General features: G+C 31.7%; 1 protein-coding gene across 1 annotated transcript; it reads left to right on the top strand.

Annotated features, from left to right (window-relative positions):
- The first annotated feature begins 1,597 nt into the window (after nt 1-1,597).
- Nucleotides 1,598-9,195, top strand: LOC143614915 (cinnamoyl-CoA reductase-like SNL6). The gene is made up of 5 exons (XM_077088211.1): nt 1,598-1,866; nt 2,538-2,734; nt 7,602-7,796; nt 8,612-8,765; nt 8,848-9,195. Exons 1-5 carry the CDS (start codon nt 1,602-1,604, stop codon nt 9,129-9,131), a joined length of 1,095 nt encoding a protein of 364 aa, XP_076944326.1. The 5' UTR covers nt 1,598-1,601; the 3' UTR covers nt 9,132-9,195.
- Nucleotides 9,196-15,368: the final 6,173 nt, after the last annotated feature.

Genomic DNA, 15,368 nt, shown 5'->3' with positions numbered 1-15,368 from the left:
CAAGTAAACAAAAATGTTGTAACTATTATTACAAAGATGAGCACCACCTAGTAATTTTTATTCTCTCTTCTTGTAGTAGAGTAGACTGATAGGAAGTAAACAAGGATTTACCTTCAACTTTGTGCTTTTATGATAATCTAATTAAAATCATGACAATACAACTTAAACATGAATTTTTCACTATTTCATAAAGTAAATTATTGTTGATGTATAAACAACTAAAATAATATATTTATACATGTAAGAGATTAACTATCCATATTGATTTAACCATTGCATAGTCTATGGATATTGATTGACATGACAAATTTAATTAATATTCATTCACATGCCATATCCAGTGAATGTAAATTGACAAAAGTAGAATTAAATAGACATGCATAATAACTTAGATGAAATGTGAATTTTATGAGTTTTTTTTATTAAAGCAATGTTACATTTTCTTTAACCGTAAGAACCTTTATTGAAAATTTCACATATAACTTGACAAGGAGATTTGAAAAACAAGTATAAACTGGATTCCACCCATATAATACTTTTGATGTTATATATATATAATTACTAAACTTTCATCATATATTTTCTTTGTTCAACTCGTGTAACTCACTGTAACAGATGTTTTCATAACTTAAATCTTATATAATATATCCTAAAAGCTAAAGTCATTAAGTGCAATATGGTATAGTGGAAGGAGACTTGGAGTTCTGTAATGAAAACCCAAGTTCAATCCCTACTTGTGACACTTTGGGTGGATATTGACAACGACGGATTTAAGCTAGGTCTTGCGATGTTGTCAGTTCAAATCCCGAGTCCACACGGGTTTAAGTCCCACTGTGTGTTACGCCAGAGAGTTATGCTCTTGTGGTGACACAACGACTGTCAATTGGCAGTCGAGCGGTACGGTTTTCCGGGGGAAACTCCCAAGCCACCCTGAAGTCAGCGTTGACCCGGTTAAGATAACATAGTATGGCCTGAGTGAAATAACACGACTCTCCAAAATTAAAGAATGCAGTGACCTAACATAAAAACATCATCTTTCTATTAAAGAAATCAATTGATAATTATTTAACAAGAAGAGAACTTAACATGATGAAGATTTGATGAACAAAATAATATTGAAAATACTATTAAAATTAAAAAAAAATATTAAAATACTATTAAAATAAAAAAAATTAGAAATCAATTGATAATTATTTAACAAGAAGAGAACTTAACATGATGAAGATTTGATGAACAAAATAATATTGAAAATACTATTAAAATTAAAAAATATATATATTAAAATACTATTAAAATAAAAAAAAATATTTTAAATTTCATACAAAACATTATCACAATATATGACCCATATATATATATATCCATGTCCCCTAATTTACCTCATGTTACACCTAACACCTCCATAATTTTCCACACATAAATTATAATATATCACAACCAATAAACAAATAATAAAAGCCGCCGAGCCAAATTATAAGCCACAAGTCAGAAGTCAGTTATTATATAAAGGCAAAATGCTTTACGCATGTTATTGCCTATATTATTTTCTTCTTATATTATTATCATACATACATTTCTTTACTTGAAGTCTCAAGACTTCAATGGGCGTGGTACGGACGGACGAGAGCCGTAGAGCCGAGATCGAGGAGTTTCGTCGGATGCTGCTTTCCTGTTCGGGCGTCCTTGTTAAGGTTTGCACCGAACAGGAAAGCAGTCATCCGCGAGTAGTAGTTGGTAATGGAAATGAATATCTGGTTGATCATAAGCTTGTTTGTGTTACAAGTGGCGTGTCGTTCCTTGGTATCACGATTGTTAAACATCTTTTGATAAGAGGGTATGCCGTTCGGATTATTGTCGATAACGAAGGTAAGTTTTGATATTTAAAAAGGGCTAGTAACGTAACTTTTTAGCATAATTGTATGTATCGAAAAAAAGTTATTTTCCAAAAATGTTAATGACAAAAGTAGTGGGCCCGGTCAGTTTTTTAATCACTAAATGACGAGACTTTTTTAACCAAACATTTTCTGTCACGTGTTAAAAGACCGTCGGGTCCTAGTTTTATAAGAAAAAGTTGTTGGAGCTGATGGGGTTATTTTTACGAGACTATTTTGGCTCCGACGAGATTTATTTTGGTGTTCGGCGAGATTTATTTTGGCTTCCGACGAGATTGTTTTTGAGTCGGATGAGATTTATTTTGGTTTTTACGTCAGACGAGATTTATTTTGGTTTCCGATAAGATTTTTTTGGTGAATTAGACGAGATTCTTTTGGACAAGTGGCAGGTTTTAGTTGGTTAAAAATCTCGTAAACTAATGATTAAAAAAGTAAGTTTTAGGGTGGACATTATTGGAATTGGTCGGTCAATTCGACTCACCAATTTTGTGTATAAATCCGAGAATCGATTGTGTTGACTTTGAAGTTTGAACATTGACTTGCCGAATAAGAATATTCGGCATCAATGTTGTAAAACGCAATTGATTCAATTCGCTCTTGTATTAAACATATTGCGCAATTAACCCGAGTGTTCGGATATTGTAGAAGATATAGACCGGTTGGGAGAGATTCAAGTTTCGGATGAGACCGAAGGCTCATCGAGTATTACAAGCAATAATCGGATAGGAGTAGTTGTAGCGAATTTTACTAAACGCGAGAGCCTAATGAAAGCTTTCGATGGATGTTGCGCGGTGATGCATACCGCGGCTTTCATTGATCCGAGCGGGTTGTCCGGGTACTCGGTAAGTCTACAAGTAGACAGAATACATTATTATTATTATTATTATTATTATTATTTACCGCAAATCTATGATGGAACCTTATCGCATATGCTACAACTAGCTATAATTAATTATTAATTAGTTAATATTTTATAGATTAAAAAAAGGTGTGTGGAAAATCCTCAAAAAAAATATCTATTTTACTGTTTTTACCACTAAAGATCAAAAGATTATTCATTTGACTCTAGAGTGGTTAAAATGTCTATATTAAAATTGTTGGATTTGGATTGACCAGGGCTTCTGAGAATCGCATAAAATTTTAGGGTTCGGAGCGAGTAAAAAAAGGGCCCGTAAAATCTCGTTTTTAATTATGTGATAATTAATTTGATAGTTTTATTAATTAGATGACATTTTCAAAGCCCAATACGAATATACGAAGGATAAACAAGTTAATAAAATAACTTGTATAAAACAAAGAATTTTTTTTTCTATAAAAAAACACTCGCTATTGGAAATGAACCCATAATATTTAATTCTATAATTTAAAATTCACCGATACACCAAGAAGCTATTTTGTAGGCTTTTATTTAAAACAAAATTATATATAAAATATGCATTTTTTTTACAATTATAGCCCTCTCGCGATACTCAGCCCGGGCCAGTCGCCCTCCTCACTCTCCCTTTGGGCCGACACTGGATCCGACGGTCTAAATGTAGCAGGCGCATGTTTTAAAACCCGGTTATTTTTATCGAATTTCATTAAAATATGTCTGATCTCATAGATACTAGCGTCGTCTCACAATACATTCCGTCAAACCTCACTGGATAATGTCTCTCATAACAAATACCGCCGGATCAACAATTTATGTGACAATAGCTCGATATAACTTGTTAAAACAAATTAGTAGGCTTTTATTTAAAACAAAATTATATATAAAATATGCACTTTTTTTACAATTATAGCCCTCTCGCGATACTCAGCCTGGGCCAGTCGCCCTCCTCAGTCTCCCTTTGGGCCGACACTGGATCCGACGGTCTAAATGTAGCAGGCGCATGTTTTAAAACCCGGTTATTTTTATCAAATTTCATTAAAAAATGTCTAATCTCATAGATACTAGCATCGTCTCACAATACATTCCGTCAAACCTCACTGGATAATGTCTCTCATAACAAATACCGTCGGATCAACAATTTATGTGACAATAGCTCGATATAACTTGTTAAAACAAAATTAGCGCCCGACAATACAAATATGACAGATCCGACAATTTTATAAGGGTTTAATGTACATGGACATTTTAGGATTATTTTTTTTCTTTATATATATATATATATATATATATATATATATATATATATAGGATTAGGTTCATTTCAAAAGTGTTTCTTAGTGCGAGAAATGCGAGAAGTCAATTGGACCAATCACAAATTTTCTTTTGTTTATAATTTATTTTAATAAATGGGGTATTTTAGTAAAATCCGCTTTTTCTATATATGGTAATGATCAATAATGTGGGATAAGATACACACACATATAATAATTAAACAATTTTATAATGTAAGTATTGTTTAATTTCCGAGAAAATAATTGATTTATTCCCAGTTTCATTTGTGAACAAATAAACAATCTAAATCGATTTTTATTCTAATGCTTGCATATCAGCAATTCTAGCGTTTGAATCAAGTTGTTATCACCAAATAAAAATCATGCATAGAAAGTATACACATTAATAAAACTGAAAGACAAGAAATAACAAATAGATGCATAAAATACTAAACATCATAAACTATTAGGCTAAAATTTCCCCATTTGTATGGCAGCAAGTCCTTCACTGTCTATACAAAAATCTACTCATAGTTATAACCTCATAGTAAGATGTATATACTTGATGGGTAGCGTTAAGTTAACTAAACTATTTTTGTGTATGAATTTCATATAAATACAATATCTATATGTCTCTTTTCTAAAAAAAACATCCTACTTACCTACACATAATATCATATTTACCTACACACGCTACACATGAACAACCCACACTAATCATCATATTAACCTACATATAATTATAACATCATAGTAAGATATATGTACTTGGAGAGTAGCGTTAAGTTAACTAGACGGAGGAACTACAGTTAAATACAATATCTATATGTCTATATTAAAAAAAACCATCCTATTTACCTACACATATAATCATATTTACCTACATACACTACACGTAAACTACCTACACTGATCATCATATTAACCTACACATATTTATAACATCATAGTAAGATATATATATATATATATATATATACACTTGGCAGGTAGAATTAAGTTAACTAAACTATTATGTGTAGGAATTGTAGTTAAATACAATATCTATATGTCTATATTCTAAAAAATAAAATCTATCCTATTTACCTACATAGATTATCATATTTACCTACACACGCTACACATAAATAATCTACACTGATCATCATATTAACCCATGCATATTTATAACATCATAGTAATAATATATATGTACTTGGTGTGTAGTCTTATGTTAATTGGACTATTTATGTGTAGGAATTACATTTAAATACAATATCTATATGTCTATATTCTAAAAAAGACGCCTCATATTTACCTACATAGATAATCATATTTATCTACACACATTACATGTAAACAACCTACACTAATCATCATATTGATCTACGCATACTAAACTAGTTCAAATTTTCACCTAAACATACTATCATATAATTCATTGTACATATTGTATAATCGTCAATATCTATATGTCTATATTCTAAAAAAAGATAATAATATATACCTATTTGGTGTGTAGTGTTAAGTTAACTAGACTATTTATGTGTAGGAATTACAGTCAAATACAATATCTATATGTCTATATTCTAAAAAGGACGCATCATTTATACCTACACAGATAATCATATTTATCTACACACACTACGCATAAACAACCTATACTAATCATCATATAAACCTTCACATGCTAAACTAGTTCAAATTTTCACCTAAACATACTATCATATAATTCATAGTACATATTGTATAATTGTCCCCACATCTACTATAACCTACACTACACAATATATTCTTCACATGATTTTTTAGTTTTATTGGTCATTTTTAGTTTAATGCTTCAAAACTATTTTCTGGTTGGTTTATATTAGTATGTGTATGTATAATAAATTATTATATGAATGATTCAAATATAAGTTGATCGATGTACCAAAATTATCATCATATATGAACTAAATCTAAAAATAAAGAAAATAAGTACACAGAATGTATGTTATTCTAGAAGAAACCAAAACCATAACAATAACGTACGTAAACACCATAGTCCAATTTTTATTACACATTAATTACACATTAAATGTGGCATAAAAAAGGGGATTTCATAACTTTCTTTGGTTTCTTGATGTAGGCATACATATTTTTAGACTATTTTACCCTTTCTACAATGTTAAATTAGATTAGAACATCTAGAATTTACAAAAGCACCATCCCTTATTTTAAACCATTGATTACACATAATCAATGGTTAAGATCAACTTCTCGCACTTATCGCTGTAAAGTTACTTCTCGCATGAACCATCCTATATATATATATATTTGTCATCTTTGTCTTTTGGATTATTGTTTTACCATTCGTTTTCTTCTAGACACATTTCTAGAACTCTGTCATTTTCCACCGGCTTAAAATAACATGATATATATATATTCAAATGAATATTCAATTCATTAAAATAATATTATTATAACATGATCCAGTCTAGACTCTTTAAAACTATAATTTATTTGTTTATTCCCATTAGATTACCTATTCAACTAATCTAGCCTCTTTTATTATTATACAACTAATTAACTAAACATATACATGACAAGAAGAGGATTTTTAATCCACTCGGTCCGATATAACACTACATTTTATTTTCCTGTCTCTATTTGTTATCCACGAAATTATATACGTAATTATAGAATCGAACAAAAAAACATTTCTCCTATTTATGCGCTAGCCGAATGAATGACGTCATGGATAAGTTTTATTTTCTTACCCGTGAGTGAAATTCGAAAGCGTGTCAATCCAATTCAAAATACAAGTAATTGGAAGCATGTGCACTGGCGACAAGTCAAGCCTCTTGCAAATAGCGTTCCAAATTCTACTAGCGACCCCATTGTTTCCAAAGAGGTGTCCAAATTCTCCCCGAGTTCAAGCAAAAAGGGCAAAGAACCGATGGAATATCTATACTTATATCTACTAAACTCGTACGAAGTGGAAGACGATAAATACAAATTTGCCCATGGCTGGCTTGTGGGTAGTACATTCGGCCGAGGCCCGTAATTTTTGAGGGCCAAAAATAATATATATATATATCTATATTTTTATATATATATATTTTAAACTCTTTTTTTATATAAAATAGGAATGGATCTTAATATTATAATTATTGGACTCAAAATTTGTTTTTAATTCATAATCCATTTAAGTTATTGGACCCAAACTAAATTAAAAAACTAAAAAGATATAAAAATCGAATAAACAGAATAACTATACCAGACATTTTATTTCAGCTCGGCTAAGGTATTTAAATTCTTGGAGACAACTCTGAATTTACCATCCTAAAATATTAACCTTTTGGGTTTATTTGTGGGTTTCCGGTTCGGGTGAGAAATAAAGGCTATTGGGGCCGGTTTGATTAATCAATTATGATATAACCTAGTTGCAGCCTATATATGTAGTTCCCTGTTCCCTTCACCGGGACCGAACCATGTTAAAATTCTTTTGTCGTTTTAATTTCTGACTTGTGTTTTAAGTCATTTGTGCATGTTTTTGTGTTGTCGCGTCCGCATGACTGGCTAACAACCATATGATATTAACAGAAATCCATGGCGGAAATAGAAGCGAAGGCCGCAGAAAATGTAGCAGAAGCATGTGCAGCAACTTCATCTGTTAGAAACTATGTGCTTACATCTTCCTTATTAACATGCATATGGAGAGATGCTAGTGACAACAGTTTGTCTAATGTTGTAGACCACAATAGTTGGAGTGATGAATCTTTTTGCACTAGCAAAAAGGTAATAATAAACTCTATTCACATACGTATGAAATTTGAATTAAGGATTTAAGGGATATTGGCTTTTGTTGTTTTAATAATCCAAACTTTGTCCCACTAGCTGGCGCTAAGCCAAACTTTAAAAATGTACCACAACAGTCGCAAGTTTCGACCTATTGGCTGCCAACGAGCTTTTCACTAAAGGGGTTAGATTCTGTTTTTTTTTATATAAAAATAAATGACCCGAATCACTTTATAAAAAAAATAAACAGACCGAACCTCCTTTTTTTTACAAAAATTAACGAAACGAACCATTTTTTTTTTTACAAAAATAAACGAACGGAACCACTTTTATTAACAATAATAAATGAACCGAACCACCACCACCACCGTTCTGACCTGAACTCTCTTGACCTGAGTTTTCTTTTATTAGAAAAGTAGTTCGGTTCGGTTCGTTTATTTTTGTTAAAAAAATGTGGTTCGGTTTATTTTGTTAAAAAAAGTGGTTCGGTTTGTTTATTTTTGTTAAAAAAAGTGGTTCGGTTCGTTTATTTTTAGTTAGAAAAGTAGTTCGGCTCGTTTATTTTTGTTTAAAAAAATGGTTTAGTTTGTTTATTTTGGTTAGAAAATTTTAATTTAAAAATAATTTTATACCACATAAGCAATCCACGCCACTATTTTTGCCAAATCATCGTACACATCATAAAAAACTAACAGAATCTAACCTTGTTAGTGAAAAGCTCGTTAGTGCCAGCCGATGGGACAAAGTTTGGATTATTAAAATCCAACATCCCTTGAATTAGTGAAATGCTTATCATGTTATTTAAAATGTTACAGCTATGGTATGCATTAGGCAAGCTAAAAGCCGAACGGGCCTCATGGCGTGTAGCCAAGGAAAAGGGGTTGAAATTGACCACAATATGCTCGGGTCTCATCACGAGCCCACGTTACGTCTGCTCAAATCCAACATCCACCATTGCATACCTCAAAGGTCGGTTTCCGGTTTCCTTATTTAACAGTTACTTTAAAGATATAAAAAATGATGGCTAGCTCATAGTAACAATAATATGCAGGTGGTCAAGATATGTATGAACACGGTTTGTTGGCGACAGTTGATGTTAACAAACTAGCAGAGGCGCACGTAAAGGTGTACGAGGAAATGAACAAGACTGGTGGTGGACGGTATGTTTGTTTTGACAAAGTTGTACGTAGCACAGACGAGGTTCAAAGACTAGAACAAGAGACGGGGTGTCACATTGGCACGAACTCACACGATGGTGTGTTTAGATTCGAGTTGTCAAATAGAAAGCTTGATAGGTTAATGTCACAAGTGCATAGATGTAGGAGTGTATGTTAGTTAGCTTGTCGGATATTAGAAGATAAATGTCGTTTTGATGATACTGCGGTTTTGGCATGGTAAAGTGAGTGTTAAATGGTTAGAGGATGGTTATAAAAATCTTTTTCGGGTTTGGGACGGGTATGATATTAGAAGATATCCATATGTTATCCGAAAAGGAAAAAAAAACTAATCTCATACATGTTTACCTGCGTTTAAACATAATATATTATATAATAGTATATAATAATATAAAAATATAATAATGGTCATGTTTGGTAGGGGTGTTTACGGTTCGGTTCGAAACCGTGAAACCGCTGAAACCGGTCATCGGTTTGGTTTCACGGTTGTTTTTTTTCCCTTAACTTTTGGTCGGTTGGTTTGAAAACTTTCAATAATATTTAATTTTTAAATATTTTATAATATATATGTGTATACAAATATAGTACTATTAATAAGTAAATAAAATGTATTTTGGCATATAATATAAATTACTAAACATTGATAGTAAATATTAAACAACGGGCTAAACTCAAATATGAACTAACAAACTTTAATGAACCTTTCAAATTTCTAAATAAAAACCTGAAAAGTCAGTTGGTGTTTAACCTTGTGAAATTATTTAAAAATTTTAATTTTCATCTGTTGGCTGATATCCTATTTGTTTGTGTCACTCTCTCACTAGCAAAGGACTAACATAGTTAGTGAAGATGATGGTGTGGACGTTTTATGACTGAGTTGTCATCTTCATCGGAAAACCGATGTGACAAGAAGTCAAACCAGATTGTCGGATGCACTTCACAACCGTTAGAACACCCTTGTATGCTATCTATTGGTCATCTCTTTGCGTCAACCGGACCGTGGAGTTGTTGCAGCCGCCTTCGGTAGATGTCCAAACCCCCATGAATCAGATGGCGCCGCCGCGCCGCCTTTCTTTTCTTTGTTTTTGATCGTTTGATTCACCGGAAAACTGGGATTTCACTAACGACGTTAGTCACACGTTATTGAGGGAGTGACAAAGACAAATAAAGTGAAAGTTGTGAGTGGTGGGTAACATATCAAAATTTTAAAATGTTATCAGTCAACGGATGAAAGTTACGAGTATTAAAGACTAATATCCCTAAATAAAATATGAAGTACGAAATAATAAACGAATCAGCAAATAAGATTCTCTCAGTTTGGTCCAACCCAATGGTACAAAGACTACAAGTTGAAGCAGTTGACTGCTTTTGTAGCCAGTTTTTAGTCTAATCAATTCCATAGAGATGGTCAAAGGTCAAAAGTATCAAGGTGTCTGAATTGAACTAATTTTATGTACATACTTTCGGTATGTTAGGAACATTTTTATCTTTTTTTTTTCATATATGCCAAAGAAACAAAATTAATCCAGATTACTTTTTCTGTTCTATAAAGTTATAAAAGCTGCTGTTAAAAAAAGTAATAAAAGCTATGATATTTTACTATTCAGCCAGTTTTGGTCACTTTTATATCAACAACAAATATACATAATTTAATTGTATTTGAAATAGGTTTATATGGAAAATAAAACAAATGAAGACCATGGTGATATATGGGGGATCGGTCCCTGTTCTTTCCGAGGTGGGCTAGAGGTGCACAAGCTGGCTTAAAACTTAAAACTGGTTTGATTTAGTCAACAAAAGTCAAAACTAGTTTAAATAAAACTATGACAAGGAGCACGACACCAAAGAAGGTTACATCAAAATGTGGCTTTTTAGCCACTCGTCTCAAAACAAATTTACAATTTCAATTTCTATTAGAATACTAAAGGAACGGAAAATAAATTATCGAATAAAACTTTTCTCCACTTCAAATCTCTTTCGGCTAATAGAGTGGCATATTCGTGAATCTCCAAATAGCCAACCACGTCGTGAAACAAGCTCATTTAATTTTTTTTAAGTTGACTAACGAGGAGTCTAACAAATCCAGCATCATTTTTTGTCAAACTCCAATAAAAATCCCACTTCAAGTCAATCCATAACTAGTATCATTGGTGGATTAAGTATAAAAATGCTAAAAAAAATTATATAAAACAAAATGATCATCTTTATTATTATTTAATATGTAAAACAAGCATCAATATGATCAAATTTATCATCTAATGTAAACAATGACCCATAAGTGATCCATAAATGTATTGGGCCAGTGTCCCACTTAAAGCCCATTTAAGTAACTCGTTTTTCATTACATTCCTTATTCTATGGAAAAAAAAGTAAAAATATAGTATTTTTTTTAATGAAATTAATTGTGTATTTGGTCAACCACAAGATAATTTCAATCTAAAAGTATCAAACGACTCTCAGATTACCCAGACTTTAAACACGAAATTTTTCAACAAATTCTTCGTTTTCAATAACTCACATCTTAGATCATGTCCTCAGAAATATGCAAGTATAATCAATGATTGTTTGTCTTCTCTTCACGTTAATAATATTTTGACCTAAAACTATATACTAATTCATATTCTCACAATTCTATCGTTTCTATGATTCTCGAACCATGAAAAGTGAAAAAGGTTTGTACCGCATGCTCGAATAGTGTCCGACCCATCATGTGATATCACCTTATCTTCCACGTGACGAAATTTAACTCTTACGTTGTCAAACTCAAAAGTGATTCCTCCATTTAAAACACGTGCTATATTCATATTTCATAAAACATACAATAAAGTAATTAATAAGTCTATATGTGATGAGAGTTGCTTCCGTATCCTTTTGAGTAATACTAAAGGCCCACAACAAACTTCCTTTTTTCTCTTCATATAACTCTATACAAAAGCAATATCAACACTTATGGATTTAATTTAATTTACCCTAAAGTGTTTATACTTTATTTTTCATTCCTAATGACGTATGACAATACTCAAATGATGTATCTTTGTCTTACTGTTCAAAATCGACATCACGCGTTGCATTTCGTATCAAATGTGAAAAGAGTATGCGTTCATATGTTATTTAGTTGTTACATTTCTTTAATAACATAAAACTATCGTTTGAAAAGGGTTATGTCAAGTGATATGGACACTTCAAAGAAAATCTTTTACGGGTTTGATGAATGATGGGTAACTCTTTTGTTGAGCTCGCCTTAAAAACTTGTACGTTTAAGTGTTAGTGACGATCAAATGTTTGAAAGCTGGTGTTTTAAATGGTATATTAGTTTTTATTAATTCAAACTATTGTCTTTTTGGTCACTGCTGGCCCCAACTAACGAATTGGCTGCTGACGGTCCCAACTTTTAATGTATTAGTTCCTAACGGTCCGCGACTAATATAATCATAACCCCGTTAGTTGCAGGTCGTCGGAAAACCACCACTTGAGCACCATAAACTGATTCCGACGATGTTTCTAGGGGTCCCAACGACTTCAATAATTAGGTCTTTTACTAGAAAACAGTTCATAAGGGCCTGATACGAAGTTACCAAAATGTTTGGGACGAAAATGTTGAGTTTTCGGGAAAAAGTGTGCGTTTTCGGAAAAAAAAAACGTTTTTCCGGCGGCCTTCAACTAACGGTGTTAAGCTTCTGTTAGTCGCTGACCGTTAGAAAATACGTTAAAAGTTGAGACCGTCAGCAGCCAATTCGTTAGTTGGGACCGGCAGTGATCAAAAAACAATAGTTTGAATTATTAAAAACCAATATACCTTGATTTTAACAACAAATATAGAATCCATATTGAGTTAAAAATTTTACTGTTTTGAAAGCTGGTGTTTTAAACTCGCATAAAATGACAAGAACATGACCAAATAAATGTAGTTTGACGAAGTATAAATATAATTGGTAATGTTAAGATTTTTTGGTCAGAAGAGCACGTTTTTTGGGTAGGTAGGTTGTGATATTACATACTTATGTGTTATTATACGAATTAGGTACGATTGTACGAAAATGGGTAAATGACAAGAATCGAGTTAAGAGGGATCGAAGCTTTGGTGACCAAATTTTAGCGCCCTAACCTTTTCCAAACACGATATGCATCAAAATGTGATTTTACATTCGTTTTATAAATCGTTGGTAGTAATGTTGATTTTGCTAATGTATGAGCTATGTGTTATATCTTTTCGATGTTGTATGCTTGTTATTAAACTTAAAACACATGTTGGTAGTAAGCATTTTAATTGATATTGAATTGCTTCCTAGAATAGCATAGCTAATTCATGGTTACCTTAATTGTATGACCAAGTTTGATACGAAGTTACAGGTTGTTTGTGTAATTAGTTAATAGTATAGTTTTGGCGTTCTATGTAATATTTGTAAGTCGAGGGGCTGGTATGAATTTGTTAAAGTTGGTTCAATAACCATATATATAACCACCAAGTAGTTATATAACCGTCGGGTAGCTATGTAACTGGCTAACCGCTATTATGTTGGGTATATACACAATGTCGATGTAAATGGATTTTAAGAGAATGTCTAGTTTGATCAATACAAATTCGTTATAGTATCAAACAATGTATCCTTCCACTTATTACTCGTATTGAACACCATGTTATTCGCAAATCACCCACCTAGCCATAAAAATAAAAAGAAAAAACTAAAGAACATAACAACAAAGGCAAACTACGACTCATTATAATGGGAAGTTAACGAAATTGAACTTACACCACTTCTTCCAATTCAAGCCAGGCCTTTGGCTTGTTAGTTTAACACCAAAGAAAGACGCTGATTTAGTTTCCCTATATTTTTTACTTATTGTCTCTGCCTTGGAGGACTTGTAAGGTTGCTCACTCTTGATCATACTAAACTTTTTTAAGGAAGGAGAGATTGTAACCAAGCTTATTGCTTTTGCGACAAAAATTTGTGATCGCAAAAAATATCGCAAATAAATAACCAAAATCACAACGGTTACAATACTAGCTACTACCACCACTCCGGTCGCATAAGGATCACAAAATTTGCTACAGCTTGAAACAAACGCAAGATGTACATAAATACATGGAAAAAAATATACGACCACAAATATGTCAGAAAGTGTGAACAAAATTCGAAAATAACCCATACGTCACAAAACACGTGGTTGCAAAACTGCAATATGTAAAACAACCATTAAATTCGGTTTTAATATAAACCCTGTCATAAAACGGTCACACAATAGAATTAATTAACCACGAGTCTTTTGACAATGCATATTTAGTCGTAAAATCTATTTACGGGCAATTTATTAGTGAAATTCTGATTGCAAATACCCAACTTTCTAGTGGTTGGTACTTTCGCTACATTGAATCTTAACATCTAACGCGTTGGTGATGGTTAGGCCAATCCCGTAATAAGGTTAACTCGCAAATTTAGTGATGCAATGTTTATTTAAAGTTTTATTTTATTTATTTATTCTTTTTTTTTATAAAGGAGGGTGAAGAATATGGCATCAATGCATGTGAACACTTTCCTTAAATGGCTAAAAAAGTTAGGCTTACGTCCACCTTCAACACTCATAAACTCATGTCATAGTTTGGATTAAAATAGAAAGCAAAGATTGAAATTTCCCAAAATAGAAATCAAGATCGTTCTACATCTTTCCACGTGGCACTCTAGTATTGGTTTGCTTTGATAGATGTTTTAATTTGTCGTTTAATAAAATTTGCCAAAATTAAAGAAGAAAGTGATGTATCATTATGGTCTAATCTCGTCCTTAACTAATTATATGCCTCTCTAAGTACTTGTTTTATGCACACATATAATAATACCGAAGATTGAAAACCGGTTAACCGAAAACATGATTACACATGAGCTTATAACCAAACCAAAAAGGTTTAATCGACGATTATGTTAGTATTACAAAAAAAATGTATACTTTTACTTATAAAATCAAGCAAGCCAGTCAAGTCAAATCATATGTGTTGATATTTTTAGTATGTTTCAACTATTTTTCTATACTAGGTTATTACCCGTATGTCACACAGACGGGAATAAAATACGGTAAACTAAAGAAATATAATATATTTTTGAATATGTTGAGACAAAAATATAATTAATAATTGCATGGTTTATTCAAACTAAAACATGACATATATAAAGACATAGAAATAATAAAATGACATTACATGATAGAGGTCACTCAAAACTTATTTGTTACAACTATATCTTAGTTAAAAATAAAAAATAAAATAATAATAATAATGTAAGTTGAACCTTGTAAATTATTTAAATGAATAGAGAATTATATATATATCAAACTCTAGACATGAAATATAGAAAAATAACCAAAGCAAACCCTAAAACAAAATTAGATGTTTACCATAAGAAAAGTC

The sequence above is a fragment of the Bidens hawaiensis genome, unplaced genomic scaffold, assembly GCF_021521415.1.
Source record: "Bidens hawaiensis isolate Kalapana, Puna unplaced genomic scaffold, B.hawaiensis_p1.1 tig00041324_1, whole genome shotgun sequence".
Classification (NCBI taxonomy): Eukaryota; Viridiplantae; Streptophyta; class Magnoliopsida; order Asterales; family Asteraceae; genus Bidens; species Bidens hawaiensis.
Note: the sequence above shows the minus strand (reverse complement) of the source record. Positions and strands in the feature narration are given on the sequence as shown.